At 42.9% G+C, this 18,687-nt stretch overlaps 1 protein-coding gene across 7 annotated transcripts in view; it reads left to right on the top strand.

The window, feature by feature from the left end:
- Positions 1-17,393, top strand: part of DLG3 (discs large MAGUK scaffold protein 3) — an 85,324-nt gene extending 67,931 nt beyond the window's left edge. For 5 of the 7 annotated variants that reach the window (XM_016191551.2, XM_007530764.3, XM_060182547.1 and 2 more), the window contains 10 exons: positions 5,198-5,374; positions 5,550-5,625; positions 6,442-6,541; positions 10,172-10,213; positions 11,412-11,462; positions 12,065-12,166; positions 12,756-12,928; positions 13,597-13,706; positions 14,024-14,115; positions 15,086-17,393. In XM_016191551.2, coding sequence (XP_016047037.1) covers positions 5,198-5,374; positions 5,550-5,625; positions 6,442-6,541; positions 10,172-10,213; positions 11,412-11,462; positions 12,065-12,166; positions 12,756-12,928; positions 13,597-13,706; positions 14,024-14,115; positions 15,086-15,192 — 1,030 coding nt within the window. In that variant the 3' untranslated portion in view covers positions 15,193-17,393. Of the gene's footprint in view, positions 1-5,197; positions 5,375-5,549; positions 5,626-6,441; positions 6,542-8,299; positions 8,346-10,171; positions 10,214-11,411; positions 11,463-12,064; positions 12,167-12,755; positions 12,929-13,596; positions 13,707-14,023; positions 14,116-15,085 lie in introns of all 7 variants that reach the window. The other 2 variants (XM_016191550.2, XM_007530763.3) reach the window with 2 other exon arrangements.
- The last annotated feature ends 1,294 nt before the right edge of the window (positions 17,394-18,687 follow it).

The following is an 18,687-nucleotide window of genomic DNA, read 5'->3' as shown; positions in this document are numbered from 1 at the left end:
TGCCAGGGAATTTGTACCTAGATGTATTTCTCATCTAAAGTGAATTACTCAAGCCAGGTGCTTTACATATCAATTTTCCTACTTTGGTTTTTAGCTTTATTTACATAACAAATATTTATTTTTATATTTTATGAGAAAAAGACAGGGAAAGGGAGGGATATCAGAACACTGCTTGGACATATGTGGTCCTAGCAATTGAACCCAGGAGCTCATATATGCAAGTCCTGTGCTATACTTAATCACATTCCTGACAACTGGCTTGTATGTTTTGTTGGAATTTCATCTATTTATTTATTTTCATTTTTATCTGTGATTATGGTGGATTTCAAGATTGTACGGTTACAGAGTATAGCTCCACACCATACCTACCACCAAAATTCTGTGTTTCCACCGTCTTCTGACTTGTATTTTTTTTTTTTTTAGGTTATATAAGAAACACATGACTGTGGTTTAAAAAAATTCAACAAATGGGCGGGGGAGGGGAAAACATAATGGTTATGCAAAGAGATTTTCATGCCTGAAACTCTAAAGTCCTGGGTTCAGTCCCCTGCATCACCATATGCCAGAGCCAATCAGTGCTCTGGTTAAAGTTAAAAGAAATAAAATAAAACTAAAACTGGGAAATGTTATGCATGTACAAACTATTGTATTTACTGTTGACTGTAAAACATTAATCCCCCAATAAATAAATAAAATAAGATAAAATATAAGATAAAATATTTAACAATTGCCATTCTGAAGACCTGCATTAGTAACTGCTAGTATTCCAGTTGGTTTGGATCTGTAATTAACTTGTGTTGATATTGTAAAGTATCTCAGATTCATCTTGGAAGTAATCTGGCATAATAATTTTAAATCTCAGATGTTTAAAAATCTACCAATAGGGGTCGGGCGGTGGCGCAGTGGGTTAAGTGCACGTGGCACAATGCACAGGGACCGGCGTAAGGATCCCGGTTCGAGCCCCCGGCTCCCCACCTGCAGGGGAGTCGCTTCACAGGCGGTGAAGCAGGTCTGCAGGTGTCTATCTTTCTCTCCCCTCTCTCTCTGTCTTCCCCTCCTCTCTCCATTTCTCTCTGTCCTATCCAACAACAAAGCAACGTCAACAATGGCAATAATAACCGCAACGAGGCTGCAACAACTAGGGCAACAAAAAGGGAGAAAAATGGCCTCCAGGAGTGGTGGATTCATGGTGCAGGCACCGAGCCCAGCAATAACCCTGGAGGAAAAAAAAATCTACCAATAATTGTATAACTAATTTACCAAAAATGTGTTTGTCAACTTTTCCATATTTATTCCAGCCTCTTATTTGCTGTTGTCAAAGGTCAAATATGGTTCTGTGAGGTGCTAAAATACAATATTGGATTGTCTCCATGTGTTCGAACACAGATTTTTCCTTCTAATCTTTTACAGCCCCATCCTACTCTCTCTGAATCCATTTGAATATTGTCCCTTTCCAAAATATTTTTTTAAATCAAACTTCTGTTGACTTCTTTTACTACATTTGCTTTCATCGACATTATAGTGCTTATTGTCACTTAGAATAAGATTTTCACTGTGTACATCTTCGTAGTAATAGAATGACGTTCTTGCTCTAGGAAATGCAATTTCAAATGTATGTGAACACATTCAGATCTAATTCATCACACAGAACCTGGAAAGAACTTTGACAATAGAGTACCTACCTCCTGAATTTGCTGGTCTCTGCCTCTCCCCTTCAAGTAGGCAAACTGAAGGAAATAAAGGACTTTTGTTAGTTTGGGCAAATAATCTGACACTGATTTCTTAAGGATTCTGTTTCCAAAAGCGTGAAAGTGGTAGCCTATTTCAACTGGGCATGGCACATTCCACTTAAAGCAAAGGAATCTGGGGAAAGAGGGAAAGGGATGAGGTGGAGGAGCATTGGGGTCCTGGTCTATGATGCAGGGGGTGAGGATGGGGGGTCTAGGTTGGAGGAACAGGTACCTTCCAGACATGTGGTCACCTTTTGTGGGAGATGAGAAGTTGCACCTATGTCTCAACAACTGTGCTGTACACCATTAACCCTCAATAAAGTATGTATGTATGTATGTATTTATGTATGTATGTATGTATGTATAACATATGTAGAGGGCCTGGGTGATACACAGCAGTAGTTCACCAGAGCTGCATGCAAGAGTTCCCAGGTTTGATCCCCAATAATACCAATAGTCAAACAGAGCTGAGTGGTACTTTGTCAAAAAAAAAAAAAAAGGTCACTTCACACTCTTCAAAGGTTTTTGAGCACAAAGAGGGAAGTAGTGTTTTACTTTGCAACTTCCAGCTAATACTATATTGCAGGTAGGTATGTACATCTTGGAACTGATTCTGGGAAACTTGGGTTATATTTGTGTAAAAGGGTTAACAGAATATGAAGATTATAGAAGGCAGTTAGAATCTAGATAAGAACACCTCATCATTTGCAGTGACTCCATATGAGGAAAGTTCCAGTGGGTGGGGAAAAGATACTCCCATGCAGGTGAGTTTACTCTCTGAGCAGAGAACTCATGTGCAAAGAACTGTCTTTATCCAAGCCAGAGTCACCAGTGGATTCTGAAAGATTGAGCTTGTATATTCAGTTTAAATTCACCTGCCAATGTTCCCTCTCCTCCATACACTACACAGGAGGTTGGATTAATGTTTCTAAGACTACTGATGTGTCACTTCCCTATGTGCAAAATCTTCAGTGGCTACTGAATCAGGTCTATTCAAGACTTTCAAAAGATTGTCCAAGACCTTTATTTCCAACCTCATTTTCTATGACTCCTAGCTGTGACCAAATTGGTCTCCTCATTTTCCATAACAAATCTGGCTGCTGATATAGCTCTCTTCCCACTTCCTCCTACCTCCCTCTTTGCCTATTTACTCTGTATTATTAGAGGACCTGGGTTCAAGCCTAGCTTATTTTTTATTAGTGTTATAATATTGATTCACAAAATTATGGGATAATGGGGGTATAATTCCATACTGTTCCCACCACCAAAGTTCTGTGTCCCTATTCCCTCCACTGGAAACTACAGTAGTTCTCCCAAGGTCACAGATGTGAGTTGACTGTTATTTCTTAAATTGTCTGTATATCTATCTATCTATGTATATATCTGCCCATTTAAAAAATATATTTATTATTGGTAGGAGACAGACAGAAATTGAGAGGGGGGAGATATAGAGGGAAAGAGACAGACACCTGCAGCTCAGTTTCACCACTTGTGAAGCCCCCCCTACACACACACAGAGGTGGGGACCAGGGTCTTGAACCTGAGTTCTTGTACCCTATAATGTCTGTGCTTATCCAGGTGTACCATTGGCCCCTTCCATTGTTCTATAGTCCTGAATTCTCTTTCTTTTTAAGTCACACTTATACCTGTTACTATTTCCGAATGTCCTTCTTTTGTCCTCTTTTCTCTCTGGGTTCTGATGGAATTGGAGTTCAAAGCCTTCTGCTCATCTTCCCCTAACATTTCTCCCACTCTGCGAGTATGGACCAAAATTCTTTATGGGGTGCAGATGGTTCTAGCTTCTGTAATTGCTTCTCTTCTGGACATGGGCATTGGCAGAGTGATCCTAACCCTCAGCCTGTCCTATCTCTCCCTAGTGGGGTAGAGCTCTGGGGTAGAGGTGAGACTTTGGAACACATTTGTGAGGCCATCTGCCCAGGGAGTTCAGGATGGATTCATAGTAGCTCTGTAACTTGGTGTCTGAAAGGCAGTAAGATATAAAACAGGACACAGTTTTTAATAAACAGCAACAAAAAAGTAGAACAGAGGAGATGAGATTAGGGAATTTAAGGTGGAAAGAAGCTAGAAAGTCTGTTTTAGTTATGTTCCAAGGGGCCCATGACTTTAGTAATTTTTGTCTAAACTTGATAACTAACATGCAGGTGGACTAAAAATATTGTCTGGGAAGATGTCAGAGTTGAGAATAGAACTAGAAAGCTGGATTATGGCAGAGAGTAGCTTCCAAACTTGAAGAAAGAATATAAAGACACCTAACTGTTTATCCCATCGATCTGACCAAGGACCCATATATATTTAGCACAGGAACCTATGTAACCTCTGAGTCCCTGTCAGTCTGAGCTCACAGTCCATGGTCACAGCTAGGAATATTCTAGGTTGTACTTATCTCAGGACCTATCTTCCCTGAGTAGCAGAGTATGTTGACTCAGCCTCCTTTCAGAGAGTGTGCCAATCCCTACAATTGCTACTTTATAGTGAGGACAAGGTCCTGGAGAGGCTCACAAGAGGGCTTATGATGATGCTCCTTATGGAAGTGACTAGTGATGGTGGAGAGAAGAGGGATCTATAAGAGGTCTTGGCCCATTTTATCTAGGGGAGAATCTAAGGATTCCATGACTAGGGCCCCAGATTATGGGGTGACCTGGTATTGACCAAAATGCTGTCATTGAGTCGGTCTGTTTCTCTTATCCAGATTTTGTAATCTTTTCTTTACTTGAGTTTAGACTTTCTCCCAATTGATAAAAGGGCCGATCATTTGTTGTATCCAATATGGTATTAGGTTTATGGGGCCTGGCCTCAAGTTAGGGAGGAAATAGACCTAGGGTTTTAGTATGGTCTAAGTTAACCTTAAGTTTTACTGCATTTACTTGTTTGATGATTTTAATGAAAGTTGTCATAGGGACAGTAATTGTCCTTTAGTTGATATACATATTTATGCCAGTATATATCTTTAGCCCAGCTTATTTAAATGCATGGCATAGGTCAAATGATTCTTTTTCCAGAGCCTTTGTGACTTAATAAGATACTGAACTGACAGATTTCTTTTTTTGTTATTTTATTTATTCTGTCTTTCTCAGGGTGTGTGGAATGTGTGCTGGGGGAGTATGATGCTCATGTGATTAGATATTTTCTAGACCTTTGAGGGAGAATGCAGGAGACACCACAGAGGATGCCTTTTTATTAGTGATTTAATATTGATCTATCAAATTGGGAAGTAATGAGGATAATTTCACACAGTTTCTACCACCAGAGTTCTGTGTCCTCATCCCCATCACTGGAAACTGCAGTAGATCTCCCAAGGTCATTGATATTGAGCTGAATATATATTTAAGTAAATATATATATATTTACTTAAATGTATCAGAGACAGATCATAAAATTCAAGAACTGACAGATTTATTTATAGTTGTATGGGTCAGGGCCATCCATCCTTTTCTTTTCTTCCCTAGGGCTCTGTTTGATTATGACCGGACTCGGGATAGCTGTCTGCCAAGCCAAGGACTCAGCTTCTCCTACGGTGACATTCTGCATGTCATTAATGCCTCTGATGATGAGTGGTGGCAGGCGAGACTTGTGACTCCACATGGAGAAAGTGAACAAATTGGTGTGATCCCCAGTAAGAAGAGGTGAGTTCTGAGCTGAGAGAAGTCTTCCCTGCCCTCTTCCAGATACTGATTCATTTTCAGTTGAGAGTCAGTGCTCAGGACACGATTTTGACTTAATGAGCCAAAAAGTGCCTGTTGTGCCCACTGCAGCCCACTGGTGAGACAGTAACAGGATTCTTTTCTGACTCCAAAACAGGGTGGAAAAGAAAGAAAGAGCTCGATTGAAAACCGTGAAGTTCCATGCCAGGACGGGGATGATTGAGTCTAATAGGGTAAGTGGGGATCCCCAAGGAAGGTAGACAATATTTGATGAAGAATGGGATATTTGGAGTCTCTCTGATGGATAAGAGAACTTGGGAGCACAAAATTTACCTCTTTTTCAGGGGGATGACTCTACCCTAGCAGAATACTAACTGCTTTTCAGAAAGCAGAGAGACAGTACTCAAACCCTGTGGTCAGTTCATAGTCCTTCTAGGTAACTAGCTCTTGAAGATATGTTGAAGTTGAACTGTCTGGAAGGCTGATTTGTTCAGGGCACATGAAACCACTTCGTGGGTGTCTATCTCCTTGAACACAGACGCTCTTGGAACAGTGGGGACCCTGAACAGAACCTGGCCTCGTCATCCAGCCAGGGAGACCAACCCTAGAGCTCCAACTGCTGTTCAGACCAAACCCACTCACCTGGTTTCACCTATGAGCTTCACAGACCAAAGGACTTCTGGAGCTATAAAGGGAAGAGAGCCATGGAGTAGATGGCCCAGTGTATATCATTGTCACCATAGAGCATGTGTCCAGGAGGCTTTCATGACCTTTGCCCTTTAGGAACTATCAGTGAGTGGTGTGAGTCTGGATTAGATAGAAACGTCTAACATCCCTACAACATTTTCCTGTAAGCATAATTTTCCTCTTACAAGCATAATTTTCCTCTTACATCAACTTTCATTCAATCTCATAGACTGCATTTGTGAGAGCTGGTCTTTTATTTAGTCCACCATTGTCTCCATTTTAGTTTTTCTTGCATGCTTTAAATCCATTGTTTTGTTTTGTTTTCTTCTGTACTTTCCTTCCATCTTCATGTTCTTTCACAGTCGATCAAAACGAAACGTAAAAAGAGTTTCCGTCTCTCTCGAAAGTTTCCATTTTACAAGAGCAAAGAAAACATGGCCCAGGAGAGCAGCATACAGGAACGTAAGTAGTAGCAAGGCACAGAGAGCGGACCACCCACAGCCCTACCCTCTCTGCCTAATCTGTGCCTCATCTCATGAGAAGACTGGGAAAGTGTGTGTGTATGTGTCCACTTGTGCATCTGTGTGTGTGCACACTTGCCTATTTACAAGTCAGAGCAGAAACTGTTCTGCCCAGTGAGACATTGCGTCTTTTTGTTCAGGTCCTTGCTCTGAAAGAATGTTACGAGACTCTAAGGCAGAACTGGTTCAAAGACTGACCTACCTGACAGTCCCTGGCACTGGCTTTTCTGTGGTTCTGACAGATAATTCTCAGTCATAGTCTCATTTTCAATAGGACCAGGTCTAAGGACTCCAGCTTCTTCCTCTTGTGTTTTCTTTTCCTTGACTTCATTTACCTATGTTACAAGCAGAGTCCATTCTTCCCTGGGCACTCAGAGTAGAGATGACTCCTTGAATGACATGCACGTTCATGTGCAATGCAGGATGTCCACACAGCTCTATAGATTCACTGCCATCTTAGAACAACTAAAGAGCCAGATTTCAAAAGAAAATCCTGTCTTTTTAAAGGAATCAATGTTAAGGGGATAGGGGTAATCAGTATTGTACAAGTAAAGATTTACAGAGGGACATAAAGCTAATCTGGTAGAAAAGGTAATAAAGTTGAGTCAAATGAACTTTTAAGAACTGATTTAATCTTGAGAAATATTCTTACTCTACAATATGTCTGACTTTTGATGCTCTTTCGCCTTAAAAAACAGGCCAAGCTAGTGAACCATGGTGAACTGTAAACCTTCTATTCCACCTCACAAAGAAGAGTTTTGGGATCCTAAACTGTTGGTACTGGAAGGAGAACAATTAGTTATGATAAGGAATGCCCTTTTTCTAGGTACACCTAATTCATGGTAATGGCCTATGCAGGTCATCATCATCTGGAGTAGTAGCTAGAAAGGTGCCCTGGCACATGTGGAGGTCGGGGTTCACAGTACTGGGTAGATTCCTAGGTATAGTGGCTCTGCTTGTGAGGACTAGCATAGAGTTTGATACTGAGGCCTGAAGTCTTCACTGGATGACTTCTAGAACCTCCACTTGGAACCCAACCTGGGGAGTGGTCCCTATTCAGTAACTCAGCTGAGAGAAGTGGAGGTTGCCTGTTAAGGTCAGAAACTGAAACTGGCTGGTGCTTATTCTCCAGAAGCTGTGTCATTCATCCCCTGTGGTCTGTACAGCTTAGGTCAGCTTTGACAGCTACACTTCAGACTACATGAAGCTTTTGGACAAAGTTAGTTAATACTAGGCAAAAGATCCTTGGGATAATAATGATTCCATTAACCCTTTCTTGCACCCTCAGAGGGAAAGGATGGTTTCAAGAGCAGAGATGTGGACTCTATAACTAAATTTAATCAAAGCAGGTGTTCCAAGCTATGGAAATCTACCTGCCCTGTCCTACTGGTCTGTAGGTTATAGACCACCTCAGAAAGGTAGTCTGCTCCATAGACTTGGCAGCAAATTAAGCAGCACAAAACCCAGGTATCTTACCTGACTTAGTTTTTTTTTTTCTGTAGCAATGTTTTTAATTTCACTATAGTTATTGGTCTTCATAGCATTTCATACTTCTGTCACTAATGCTCACCTGGCTCTGTATTCTTCCTTCCCCTTGTCTTTTTCTCCATTTTCTCTCTTCCCAATTCTGTTCCTCCCCTCCCCCACCCTCTCCTTTCCTCTTTCCCTCCCTCTTTGTCCCTGTTGTCTGTGAAATCAGGACTTCCCTGGGTTAAGTGACGATTATTATGGAGCAAAGAACCTGAGTAAGTCATACTTACACACCATTAACTGTATTTTTTTTTTTTTTGGCATGAATGAAGATGCTGGGTTTGGTGACAAGGGAACATGGGTCAGGGTGGAGGGTGGGGGAAATGCAGTTTTTGTGAGAACTCTTGAATTCCACAGCAAGACCAGGTACAAGTGGTTCTACGTGTCGCACTTTTGCTCTGGATCCCTGTGCCCTAATAAAAGGCTGTCATTCATGTCTTGCGTTTTCCTTCTTTTACCTTAGAGTGGTAGTCAGGCAGCCTTACACCCTATCTTAGAGGTGAATTAAGGAAGAAACACTTGTATAGGTAACTACTCAGCTCATCTCTCACCTGTTACTGAATCAGGTTCTTCTCCCAGTGACACAGAACTAAAGAATTGGCCTCAAGAATTGGCTGATGCACTGTTAAAAAAAATTCCCCAATTAAAAAAAATCTTTGAAAGGCCAATGAATGGCTGACTTAGTCTTTCAAACGAGGGCAAGAATACTATGAAGCTCTTTGTCCAACAGGGAACCTGTGATGCTCAAGCAAGTCCAGGGGACTTAGAAAACAATTGCAAGCCAGTTTCCCACAGAACATGTTCCACAGACTGAGCTGGTGGGGGCCTCAGCAACATTTGTGGACCATACATCTCTACTGGATTAGTTTCAGAAAAGGCTGCCTAACCTCATTTCTCTGGAAAATAATCCTAGATTGTAAAATGAAGGGACTTCAATGAAAAGACCTTAGTACCTTCACATGACAGTCATGTGGTGGTGCTGTGGGTGGACTCTGTCAACAAATACTCTCCTTCAATATGTAATGAAAGGGTAAAGGTCAAGGAGCTTCCTTGTGGAGTTACTCAGAAACTAGTTGTGTATGATAAGCCAGCCAGTCCTTTCTGTGGGGGCCACAGCATATCATGGTCTAGAACAGTGTCGTCTTGGCTGAAACAAGCACTGTCTCTCTCCATAGCTCTTCATCCATATCTCATCTTCATTTATCTGTTGTCTTGGAGTGCTGGGCTTCTTTGGGGCCAAACTGTACCTTGTGCCTTCTGTGAGTGTGGCTGCGCCACCCAACACTCAGATGGGGCAGGTTCTGTTGTCTGAAGCAGGATGGCTGTCTTGTTTTCCCAGTGTTTTTGTTTGTTTGTTGTCTCTGTGTTTTGATGTGTCTATCCTGCAGTGGATGGAGGAGCAAGCCGCTCACTGATGAGGTCAAATCACCTAGGTAGTGGTGGCAAGAGGGGTTTTGATTCCATTGAATGGTCAAAATACCATTCTGTAGGGAGTGCCCAACCCAGCCAGTGTTTTGTCTCTTCATTCTGGGGGCACCACGCAATCCCATACCTCTGGGGGGTCTCTCTGGGAAGGAAATTCAACAGTAGCCTAATCCCTGGACTTTTCATTGCTACTGTCATTCCTTCCCTCCCCTCCCCTCCCCTCCCCTCCCCTCCCCTTCCCTTCCTTTTCCTTCCCTTCCCTTCCCTTCCCTATGGTTAGTCATGGAAGATGGATTGTGAAATAGGATTTGGAACTCCTCCATTTTTTAAAATTATTATTCAGATGAAGAGGGTACTGCCAAAGACTAGAAGGTTTGTAGTGTATAGGGAGGGACTTGGCAGACTGAGATGGCTCTGAGGACAAGTATATGGAGGTGGCTAGGGTCTCAGATTGGAGCTGTGCCTCCTAGTTGATAAAGCCTGGGTGTGGCAGGCCTCCTATGATCTGACTTGGTTGACAGCTCAGTGTCTTACTCTTGGAGTATTTGAGTTTGTGCAGCATGTGACCTCTCGGTGGTTTGTTCTGAATCAGAGTCTCTTTCTTGTTGGCTTGCAGAGGGAGTGACATCCAACACCAGTGACAGCGAAAGCAGTTCCAGTAAGTGTGTGTCATTACCCCCCATGTTGTGTAGCTCCACCATGTGTTCCAGCCATTCTCATTCCAGCATTGCATGACTGCCATTTTCTGTTCAGAGGCTAATGCTTCTTTTAGCCATATATACTTTGAGGTTCTGAAAATGCTGTGGCCATTTTGTCCTTACAGGATGGGGTTTCTAGTATGGATTAAAAAATATATATAAACCTGTAGTTCTTTCCAGGGCCTTACTGAAAAGCATCTCTGAGGCACTGAGGATGAGTTGCAATGAGAAAACTCCTGCCATGCCACTGGGCTGTCAGTGCTGCCAGTTTTACAGATTCACTCAGAAACCAAAAGAATAGTGGCTCTGTGAGATATCACTGGATTCCCTTTCCAGGTCACCAGGATCTCTCCTGGGTTAAACTTCAGTGTCCTTAAGTTTTAGCTGGCTTATGTAATCAGGCCATTGCCCCCTTTTCCTTCAGAGAGTCCATAAGCAGACCAGAGAAGGCACAGTCCACACCCCTTTAAACACTGGGAGTCTGTGAATATTGGAAACTTTCCCACCTGGGGACTTAAGGCACCTAGGACGGAATATCTTAGCTACTGTTTTAGGAAAAGATCATCGTTAAGATATGTGGGGCTATCATAAGAGAGAACAGGACTCATAATTGCTCTTAACAGGCACTGGAGCCCTTAGTTGAGCTGTGCATCACTTTTCTAGATGGTAAAGGGGAAATAGGTAGACCCTTAAAAAGGACAAGTTTGGGGTGGGAGGCATAAGACTACAGATTTGCATGATAAGGAAACATGAGAAATGTATTTCAGTCATTTGAACCTTCCCTGTGATTCCTACCAGAGCAAGAGGATACCAGAGCACAGCGGACTACTGCCTTAAAAAAAAAAAACCAAAAAAAAAAAAAAAACCAGTTCTTGATAAAGTAGGCATTGTTTTATTGTTTTTAGTGGAAGTCTCATGACTTCTGGGTTATGTCCCTATGCTCAACTGTATTTCACTGAAGGAGAGGACTTATCTCCTGCCCACTGGTGGTGAAGGATGTGCTCTTCTGCTAGAGGAAACAGCCCCATGGGGCATGTATTGGCACTCCCACAGGGCTGGTTTCAAGCAGAAGGGGTATGTGATCGGTGTTGTAGGGAGATGACACGGGGAATCGGGTTATAAAGTGTTAATATCCTTTCCTTTTTTGTTGCAATGCAGAAGGACAAGAGGATGCTATTTTGTCCTATGAGCCAGTGACACGGCAAGAAAGTAAGCACTCTTCTGAGTTACTTACCTTTGTACTAGTCTCATGCTTATGGCATCCAACACAGTGGTTGACCATAGCAGCATAGGGAAGAGCACAGGGGAGCAGGGAGGCGTGACTGGTGTGCATTCAGCTCCTGAAGTGTCTTCTAATTCCTGGTGTGATGACAAGTGGGTGGTGGGCATCCAGCACACACCCCTCACTATATCCTTGCTCACTGCCAGGATGCCTTTCAAAGGCTAGTACAGATTTATGGTATGGGAACTGGGGGTGGGGAGGAGGGCAGGGTAAGTGAAGATCCTTTTCCATCTGTGTGCCTGATGCTAAAGAGAAGTCTTGCTCTCTCTTTTTGGTGACTGTTCTGAAAAAATCCTACTCAGTTCCTGGTACCCATGCATAGATTCCTTCTGAATTCATTGGAAGAGGAGCTTCTTCTGTCATCTGGCCCTGAATTAATTTATGCATCCCCAAATTAACGCTCTTTATAGCTAAAACCAGATAATCCACATAACTGTGGATTTTCTTCCCTGTCTGAGTAGAGAATCCAGAGCCATCATGTTTTTGGCGGGGACATTGTTTACTGTCTCCATGCTCTCTTTCTCTCTAGTTCACTATGCAAGACCTGTGATCATCCTGGGCCCAATGAAAGATCGAGTCAATGATGACCTGATCTCAGAGTTCCCTCATAAATTTGGATCCTGTGTGCCACGTAAGACCCCAGGAAGGCTTTGGGAGTGAAGTGTTGGCCTCTTGGGAATTACTACTATGATGTGTTATGGAAAGGGTCTGGGCTTGGCTGCTAGGGCTCTCTGGGAATGTAATTCATCTAAGAATACCCTGGAAGACTTTAGAGAACAAGTGATGTCCCCAAAGCTGCTGGGGGGTGGGGAATGAAAACATCGTGTTGGCCATCTTACTCCCTTAGAAGTTAGAGTAAAGATGGTTGGGAATGATCAAGCCAGGGGTAGGGGCCACTTGACCCAGGTGTTGTTGACAGGGCCTGCTGAGTGGCTGGTTAGGCTTCCTAACGTGCTATGTTTGGCCCCCTCTGCCAGGCCTTGGTCCAGGAAACCCTATCATTCTGCTTCAGTTTAAGTTAAATAGCCACCTGTCTTTGAAATCTGGTGGTAGTAGAAGTAAAAGTGAAGCAGACAAGATTAACTTCTCCCTAGCTGGTGCCCCCCATGTATGTGAATAAATTCTGAGTGTCATTTCCCCTCATCCAAGTGAGAGAAACAAGTCAGCTCATTTGATGTAAGGTTGTTCTTGGCTGCACAATATCTGTTTTATTCCGACAGACACTACCCGACCTCGGCGTGATAATGAAGTAGATGGACAAGACTACCACTTTGTAGTATCCCGGGAACAAATGGAGAAGGACATTCAGGACAACAAGTTCATTGAGGCTGGCCAATTCAATGATAACCTGTATGGGACCAGTATTCAGTCAGTGCGGGCAGTGGCAGAGAGGGTAAGTACAGGAAATAACTACTAAAAACTCCAGATTGCTCCCATCAAAGTGATGCAAAGTTTTTGTTTGTTTGTTTGTTTGTTTGTTTGTTTGTAAGCTTGCTTTTTAAAACTTTATTTTATTTGCTGAAGCAGAAATTGGAGAGGGAAGGGGGATAACTTTATTTTATTTGCTGAAGCAGAAATTGGAGAGGGAAGGGGGATAGAGGAGAGAGAGAGAGAAAGAGAACTATAGACCTGCTTCATTGCGTGTGAAGCACCCCCTCCCGCCAGTGGGGACCAGGGGCTTGAATCAGGGACCTTGTACACTTTAATGTGTGCTCTTAGCCAGATGTACCACCACCTGCCCTCCCCCCAGTTATGCAAATTTCTAACCTCATCCTACCCAAGTACCAAGGTAACAATGCTAACCAAAGCCATGCTTGCTGTACATGTCCTTATTCCCCAAATAGAGCTGAGTGACTCCTCCATTCAGCTCCCCCCAGAGCTGAATTGAGACCCTGCTTTAGCAGCGGCCTTTTCTGGATATTAGATCAAAATGTTGAACCTGAATCCCTCAGGGGTAGAATCTTCTAGGCCTCTTTGGTGGCCATGGGTTCCCCCAAGGTGGATGCTTGGGTTTGTGTAAGCAGGCGGTGGGTGGGTTGATGCACGTCTCTGCTTTTTCAGGGCAAGCACTGCATCTTAGATGTTTCTGGCAATGCTATCAAGAGGCTGCAACAAGCACAACTTTACCCCATTGCAATTTTCATCAAGCCCAAGTCCATTGAAGCTCTTATGTAAGTGTTTTCTGAGACTCAGATACTCCCAGCCACAAAAGGTCCTGGCTAGGAAATGAAGAATAGAGGGATTTGTTAGACAGGAGCAGGACCCAACAGAAGTTTAAAGGAAAGTCTGCCCCACCTCTGTCTCCAAAGGACTCCTATTTTAAAGACCTGTGCATGTATTCCTAGTTGTGTCTGTGAACCTGGGCAGCTTAAGGAAGACATTGAGCCCCAGGCCACTGATTCTCTGGGGAAGAAGTCTGAAACAGTCCTTTATGCCAGTTAAAACAGGGTATCTAGTTTGATAATGACTTTTATTCTGTCTTCCTCAGGGAAATGAACAGAAGGCAGACATACGAGCAAGCAAATAAAATCTATGACAAAGCCATGAAGCTAGAGCAGGAGTTTGGAGAATACTTCACAGGTAAGAACCGTTGCTGCCTGCCTGGGGTAACATGAGTCCCACCAGACACCTATGTAAGTGTTTGCAAGAGGCTTAGACACTTTGTATCTTGCCCAGAGTTTCTGAGTGTCAGACTATCTAGAAGGCTCCAATACCTAGTAAGTTAGCCAGTTTATAGTATAAGCCACCAGCACCAAATGCTCCCTTAGATACTTTGTTCATTTTGTGTCCATCCTAGATTGTAGGCTCCTGATGTTACTTTGTTTCACTCACTTCCAGCTCCCTATCTCCTTCCATATCTTATGTGCTGAGTGAATGTTTGTTGTTGTTGACGATTTTATTCTTTGGTACAAATGTTCACATCTGTATGCATGTGTAAACATGCACACTTTGCACGGTCACCTGTTTTAGAAGGTTCCTTACTGCTGCTGCCAAGGTTTATAACTAATGCAGTGCTTGCCTTTAAAGTATAGTAAAGCACCTGCTAGTGCTAAAAATTTTAGCTAGTTGAAATCACCACTAGGTTAATAGGGGAAAGGAAACATAACTGAAGATTGAAGCTGCCTCTACTGTTAGTAGCTATTTCTCAGTGGATGGGCTGACCTCTGACATAGAGCAAATTTGGCAGCCCCAGGAGCGCTGCCTCTTGCCAGAAATTGTGGCTTTTAGTTCTGTCAATGACAGGATTTTCCACAGCCACTGAAGCTGCTATAGAATTGCCAGCTGTCAGCCTCATGGCAGCCAAGAGCAATATGAAGTGCAAGGTCTGGCATATAGTAGAGTCTCAATAAATAGCTTTTAATAACACATATTCCCTCTTCATTCCTACTCACTCTCAGCAAACCAACTTTAAGCCGTGGGCTTAGAGTCCCTGCCTGTCTCCCTTGGCAGTTAACTGTAGTGAGTTACAGGATTGTTGCAATGGGTTGGTTGTAGTGCTTGAGGGTTGTTGTGTACCACAGTACTAATTCTGTTTTCTTTTTCACTTTAGCCATTGTACAGGGTGACTCACTGGAAGAGATTTATAACAAAATCAAACAAATCATTGAGGACCAGTCTGGGCACTACATTTGGGTCCCATCCCCTGAAAAACTCTGAAGAATCCCTTCCAACCATTCTCTTGTGAACAGAAGAAATCAAGTCCCTGTCCCTCCTCTTTATTCCTGTCTTTATAGGGAGAACAAATGACTACTCTTCCTGTCCCCTTTTTTAGATATGTCCAAAAATTGAGTTTTCTAGTACTGTTCTGTTTTTTTTCTCTTTCTTTTTTTATTTTCATTTTGTTTTAGTTCATTTGGGGGATGATGCCATCTCATCGTGTGACTGTGCCCATTCCTGCATGGATTCTACCCAAGCGCTAGCACAGATGCAAATCCATCAGAATCATTGTTTTCATACAAACCAAGCAGAAGCAAAGAGAAGAGAGGAGGACTGATGGAAAGACAGACTCTGGACAGCTGCACGCCTTGAGAAGTGAGCTCAGCTTGACACGTGATGAGATGCTCCTAAGCATTTCTACCTATCTCCACTGCTGTCTTGCAGCTCTGAACAGTGCAACATAATGGCAATAGAAAGTATCTTATTTATATATAGATATATATATGTAATTTATATAAAATATATAGAAATTATATATATATATATTATATTCCCTCATATAATATATATATATATATTCTCACACATTTGGACTAGAAAATATATGGAGACTTCACCAATGGTACTGTGTTATTAGAGAAATGCTTTAATTTTCATATTCCATCTTATATCCCAACTGGTTAACTGGGAGGGATTGAAAATGATAGTAAGTACTTTACCAAGGGCACTTGCATTTGGTCATTCTCTTAAGAACTGGAGTTTCCAGAGGGTCAGCTGGAGGGAGAAATGTTTTTTGCTTATTGTTTTTGCCCTGGGGGTAGCAGAGAGTTGGAGACCTGACCCTCACGTAGCTGTTGCCCTTGAGGTACAGTCAGTCCTATGTGTGGAAAGAGAGAGAATGGCTAACAATGTTCCATATTAAATTGCCTATTGTTTTATGCCACCTGAGGTGTCTGCATGAGAGGTTTCCTTTTTGTTCATTTTTAAGCTGCTGTTAAACCAAAACCATATTGTGCTACTGTGTCAGCCTTTTCATTATTCCAAATTTTACTTTTACTATTTAAGTGAATGCATAGAATCCAATTTGCCAGTGTTCTAAAGGTTCATGATGTGTTCTGGAGGAGCCAGGCCTTGTTTGTGATAGATTCAGTGACCTGGGATTGTCTGTCCAGTCAGTAGAAGGGGCATGGGAGCAGAGGAGGAGTGAGAGCAGGAGTTGGTATTCTGAATTGTAGTGTGTGTCTTCAGTCACCTTCCAGGGACATACTGGGTTCAGCTGCGGCCCCTTCATAGGGTCCTGACTACCAACAAAGACAGGGAGTCATCTGCCTTCCAGTTCTGTGCTGGGGCAGCAGGAGAATACTGGGCTTGGACAACTAAGCAATGAAAAGTTTGATTTGAGGGGTTATTTATTTTGGGGGTTTTCTTTTTCCCACAGCTGTTTCATATGCCCTACCCCCAAACCTCCACCAAATAGCTGGTAGCTTCCTGTTTCTTCTAGAATAAAGTAGGCTTTAATGCTGTTGTTTTGAGCTGTAAAGCTAATAATCACTTACTGGTAAAATGTAAAACCTTGTTGGCTTTTCCCCAGAGTCAGATTGCAGTAATTGTGGTCCAGACTATTTTTCTCCTGCTACAAATGCAGGCAATAGGTGTAACTCAACCTCCCTTACACCCCAACCATGCTTCTTTGAAGCCACTGTGCCTCCCTTCCTTCCACACTAGAGGTATGACATGGGGAGAAGAGCATGGACAGGCTTGACCTGAGGGTTAAGTCCTGTGTTTTTCTTAGCCCACTGTATTATGACCAGTGTAAGTAATTCCACACTGAAGCCACTCTGAGCACTATCGGCCAAATTTGAGAAATGTGTTTACAGTTCACCTACCAGCATAAATGAGGCTAACTGTAAAGTATGGGGCCCGGAGTGAGGGTAAAGAAAGGGCAGCAGCTTTACCTGGGCAGTCTACTGGATTGAAGGCAAAGAGGAATATGGTGATGGCCAATTATGACCCTGACAAAGAGGGGTGAACAGGGAGAGTTGAGTTTTCTGCTGTTAAGTGATGTATTCTGACTGATACTCAGCCCTCTCCCCCTCCCAGGGAAGAAAAGCAAAGACCCCAGGTAAGCATGACACTAGTTGGTTTACCAATGTTCCTTCTAAGGAGACATATATTTTTTAATAAACGATAGTTGCAATGAACTGTGGCTCAGAGACCTTCTTGGACACTGTTGAGAAAGGGGGGCTAGGGGTGCAGCTGTGGGGAGAGGCCAAAAGTCTACTTAGTGATGATCAGCTAACTGAGACCATCATGTGGATGGTTGTAGACCCATGTGGTCATAAGTCCTTCATGAAAGCTATGTTCTTAGTCTTGCATCCCAGCTCCCAAATGCTACCTCATATAGAAGCAACTATATTGAGGGTGTTTGCATCCTTAGTGGTAAAACACTAACATTTTTCTCAAGGATGTGCAAGATGGGAAATGCCTGGTGCAGCAAAGATATTTGTTGGAGAAAGCAGAGACTTAGCACCAGATAAGCTATGAGAAAAGCACTGACCTACAAGTTACCACTGTTTCCAGAAAGGGTTGAGAGTGAGATACTACTCAAAACAAAGTGGGGGCTATCCCGGCAACCCTCTGAAGAGAGGAATTACATGCTCAGAGCAAGGATTTACTGGCCTTCCTGGTGTCATTGCAACTTGTGTGGAGAAGCCTGAGGTAATGCTGCTGAAACTTAGGTTAAGAACAAAGGCTGACTAAATGAGCATCCCTCACTGTTGCAATGCAGTACAGATACTGAACTTGACTTGGTTGCCATGTCCCCACAACAGGTAGTCGCAAAAGAACACTGTGTTTGAGGGCTAAAGAAGTCCAGTTCATAAGTGCAAATGGAATAAAGGACTGCCTGTAACCACACCATGGTGAGGCTGTCTTTACAGCTAAAGAAAATTCACCCCCAATACCAGAAGTTACCAGGCAGTTTGGACACACTGAAGGTGAACACGCTGGCCCTGGGCTCTGCCACAGCCTCATGGCCAAAGCCCTGTCTCTGCAGGAGTGAACACTGGAATCACTCCCCAGTCCTGGCTGCTGATGGCACAGCTAATCACACTTGCATTTATTAGTCTCTAACAGACCTTAAGTTATAATATTCATAGATTAATACTCATGACCACACAGAATATCTGTTCAGATACAAATAGCCAACTTAAGGAGAAAGTACTAGAAATCAGCTAAAGAAAGCAGAATTACCCAAAACAAGAGTGGAAGCTGTGCTCAAGGGTGAAGGCAGTAGAGATGCAGAAAATAAAGACACTACAGAACTGGAAAAAGACTAGAGAAGGAGCCTGGAGAGGTCAAGGTCAAACAGAAAAGATAGGGCTGAAAAGGGGAAATTGACTGGGCTCAAGCTGAAAGGTTAGTACCAAAGGACAGTGGAACCCTTTCCACAGGGAAATTGCTTACTTGGTCTGTTCACTGGAGCCACAGGTATCA

This window comes from Erinaceus europaeus, chromosome X, assembly GCF_950295315.1.
Source record: "Erinaceus europaeus chromosome X, mEriEur2.1, whole genome shotgun sequence".
Lineage (NCBI taxonomy): Eukaryota > Metazoa > Chordata > Mammalia > Eulipotyphla > Erinaceidae > Erinaceus > Erinaceus europaeus.
This window is presented reverse-complemented; position numbering and strand designations above follow the sequence as displayed.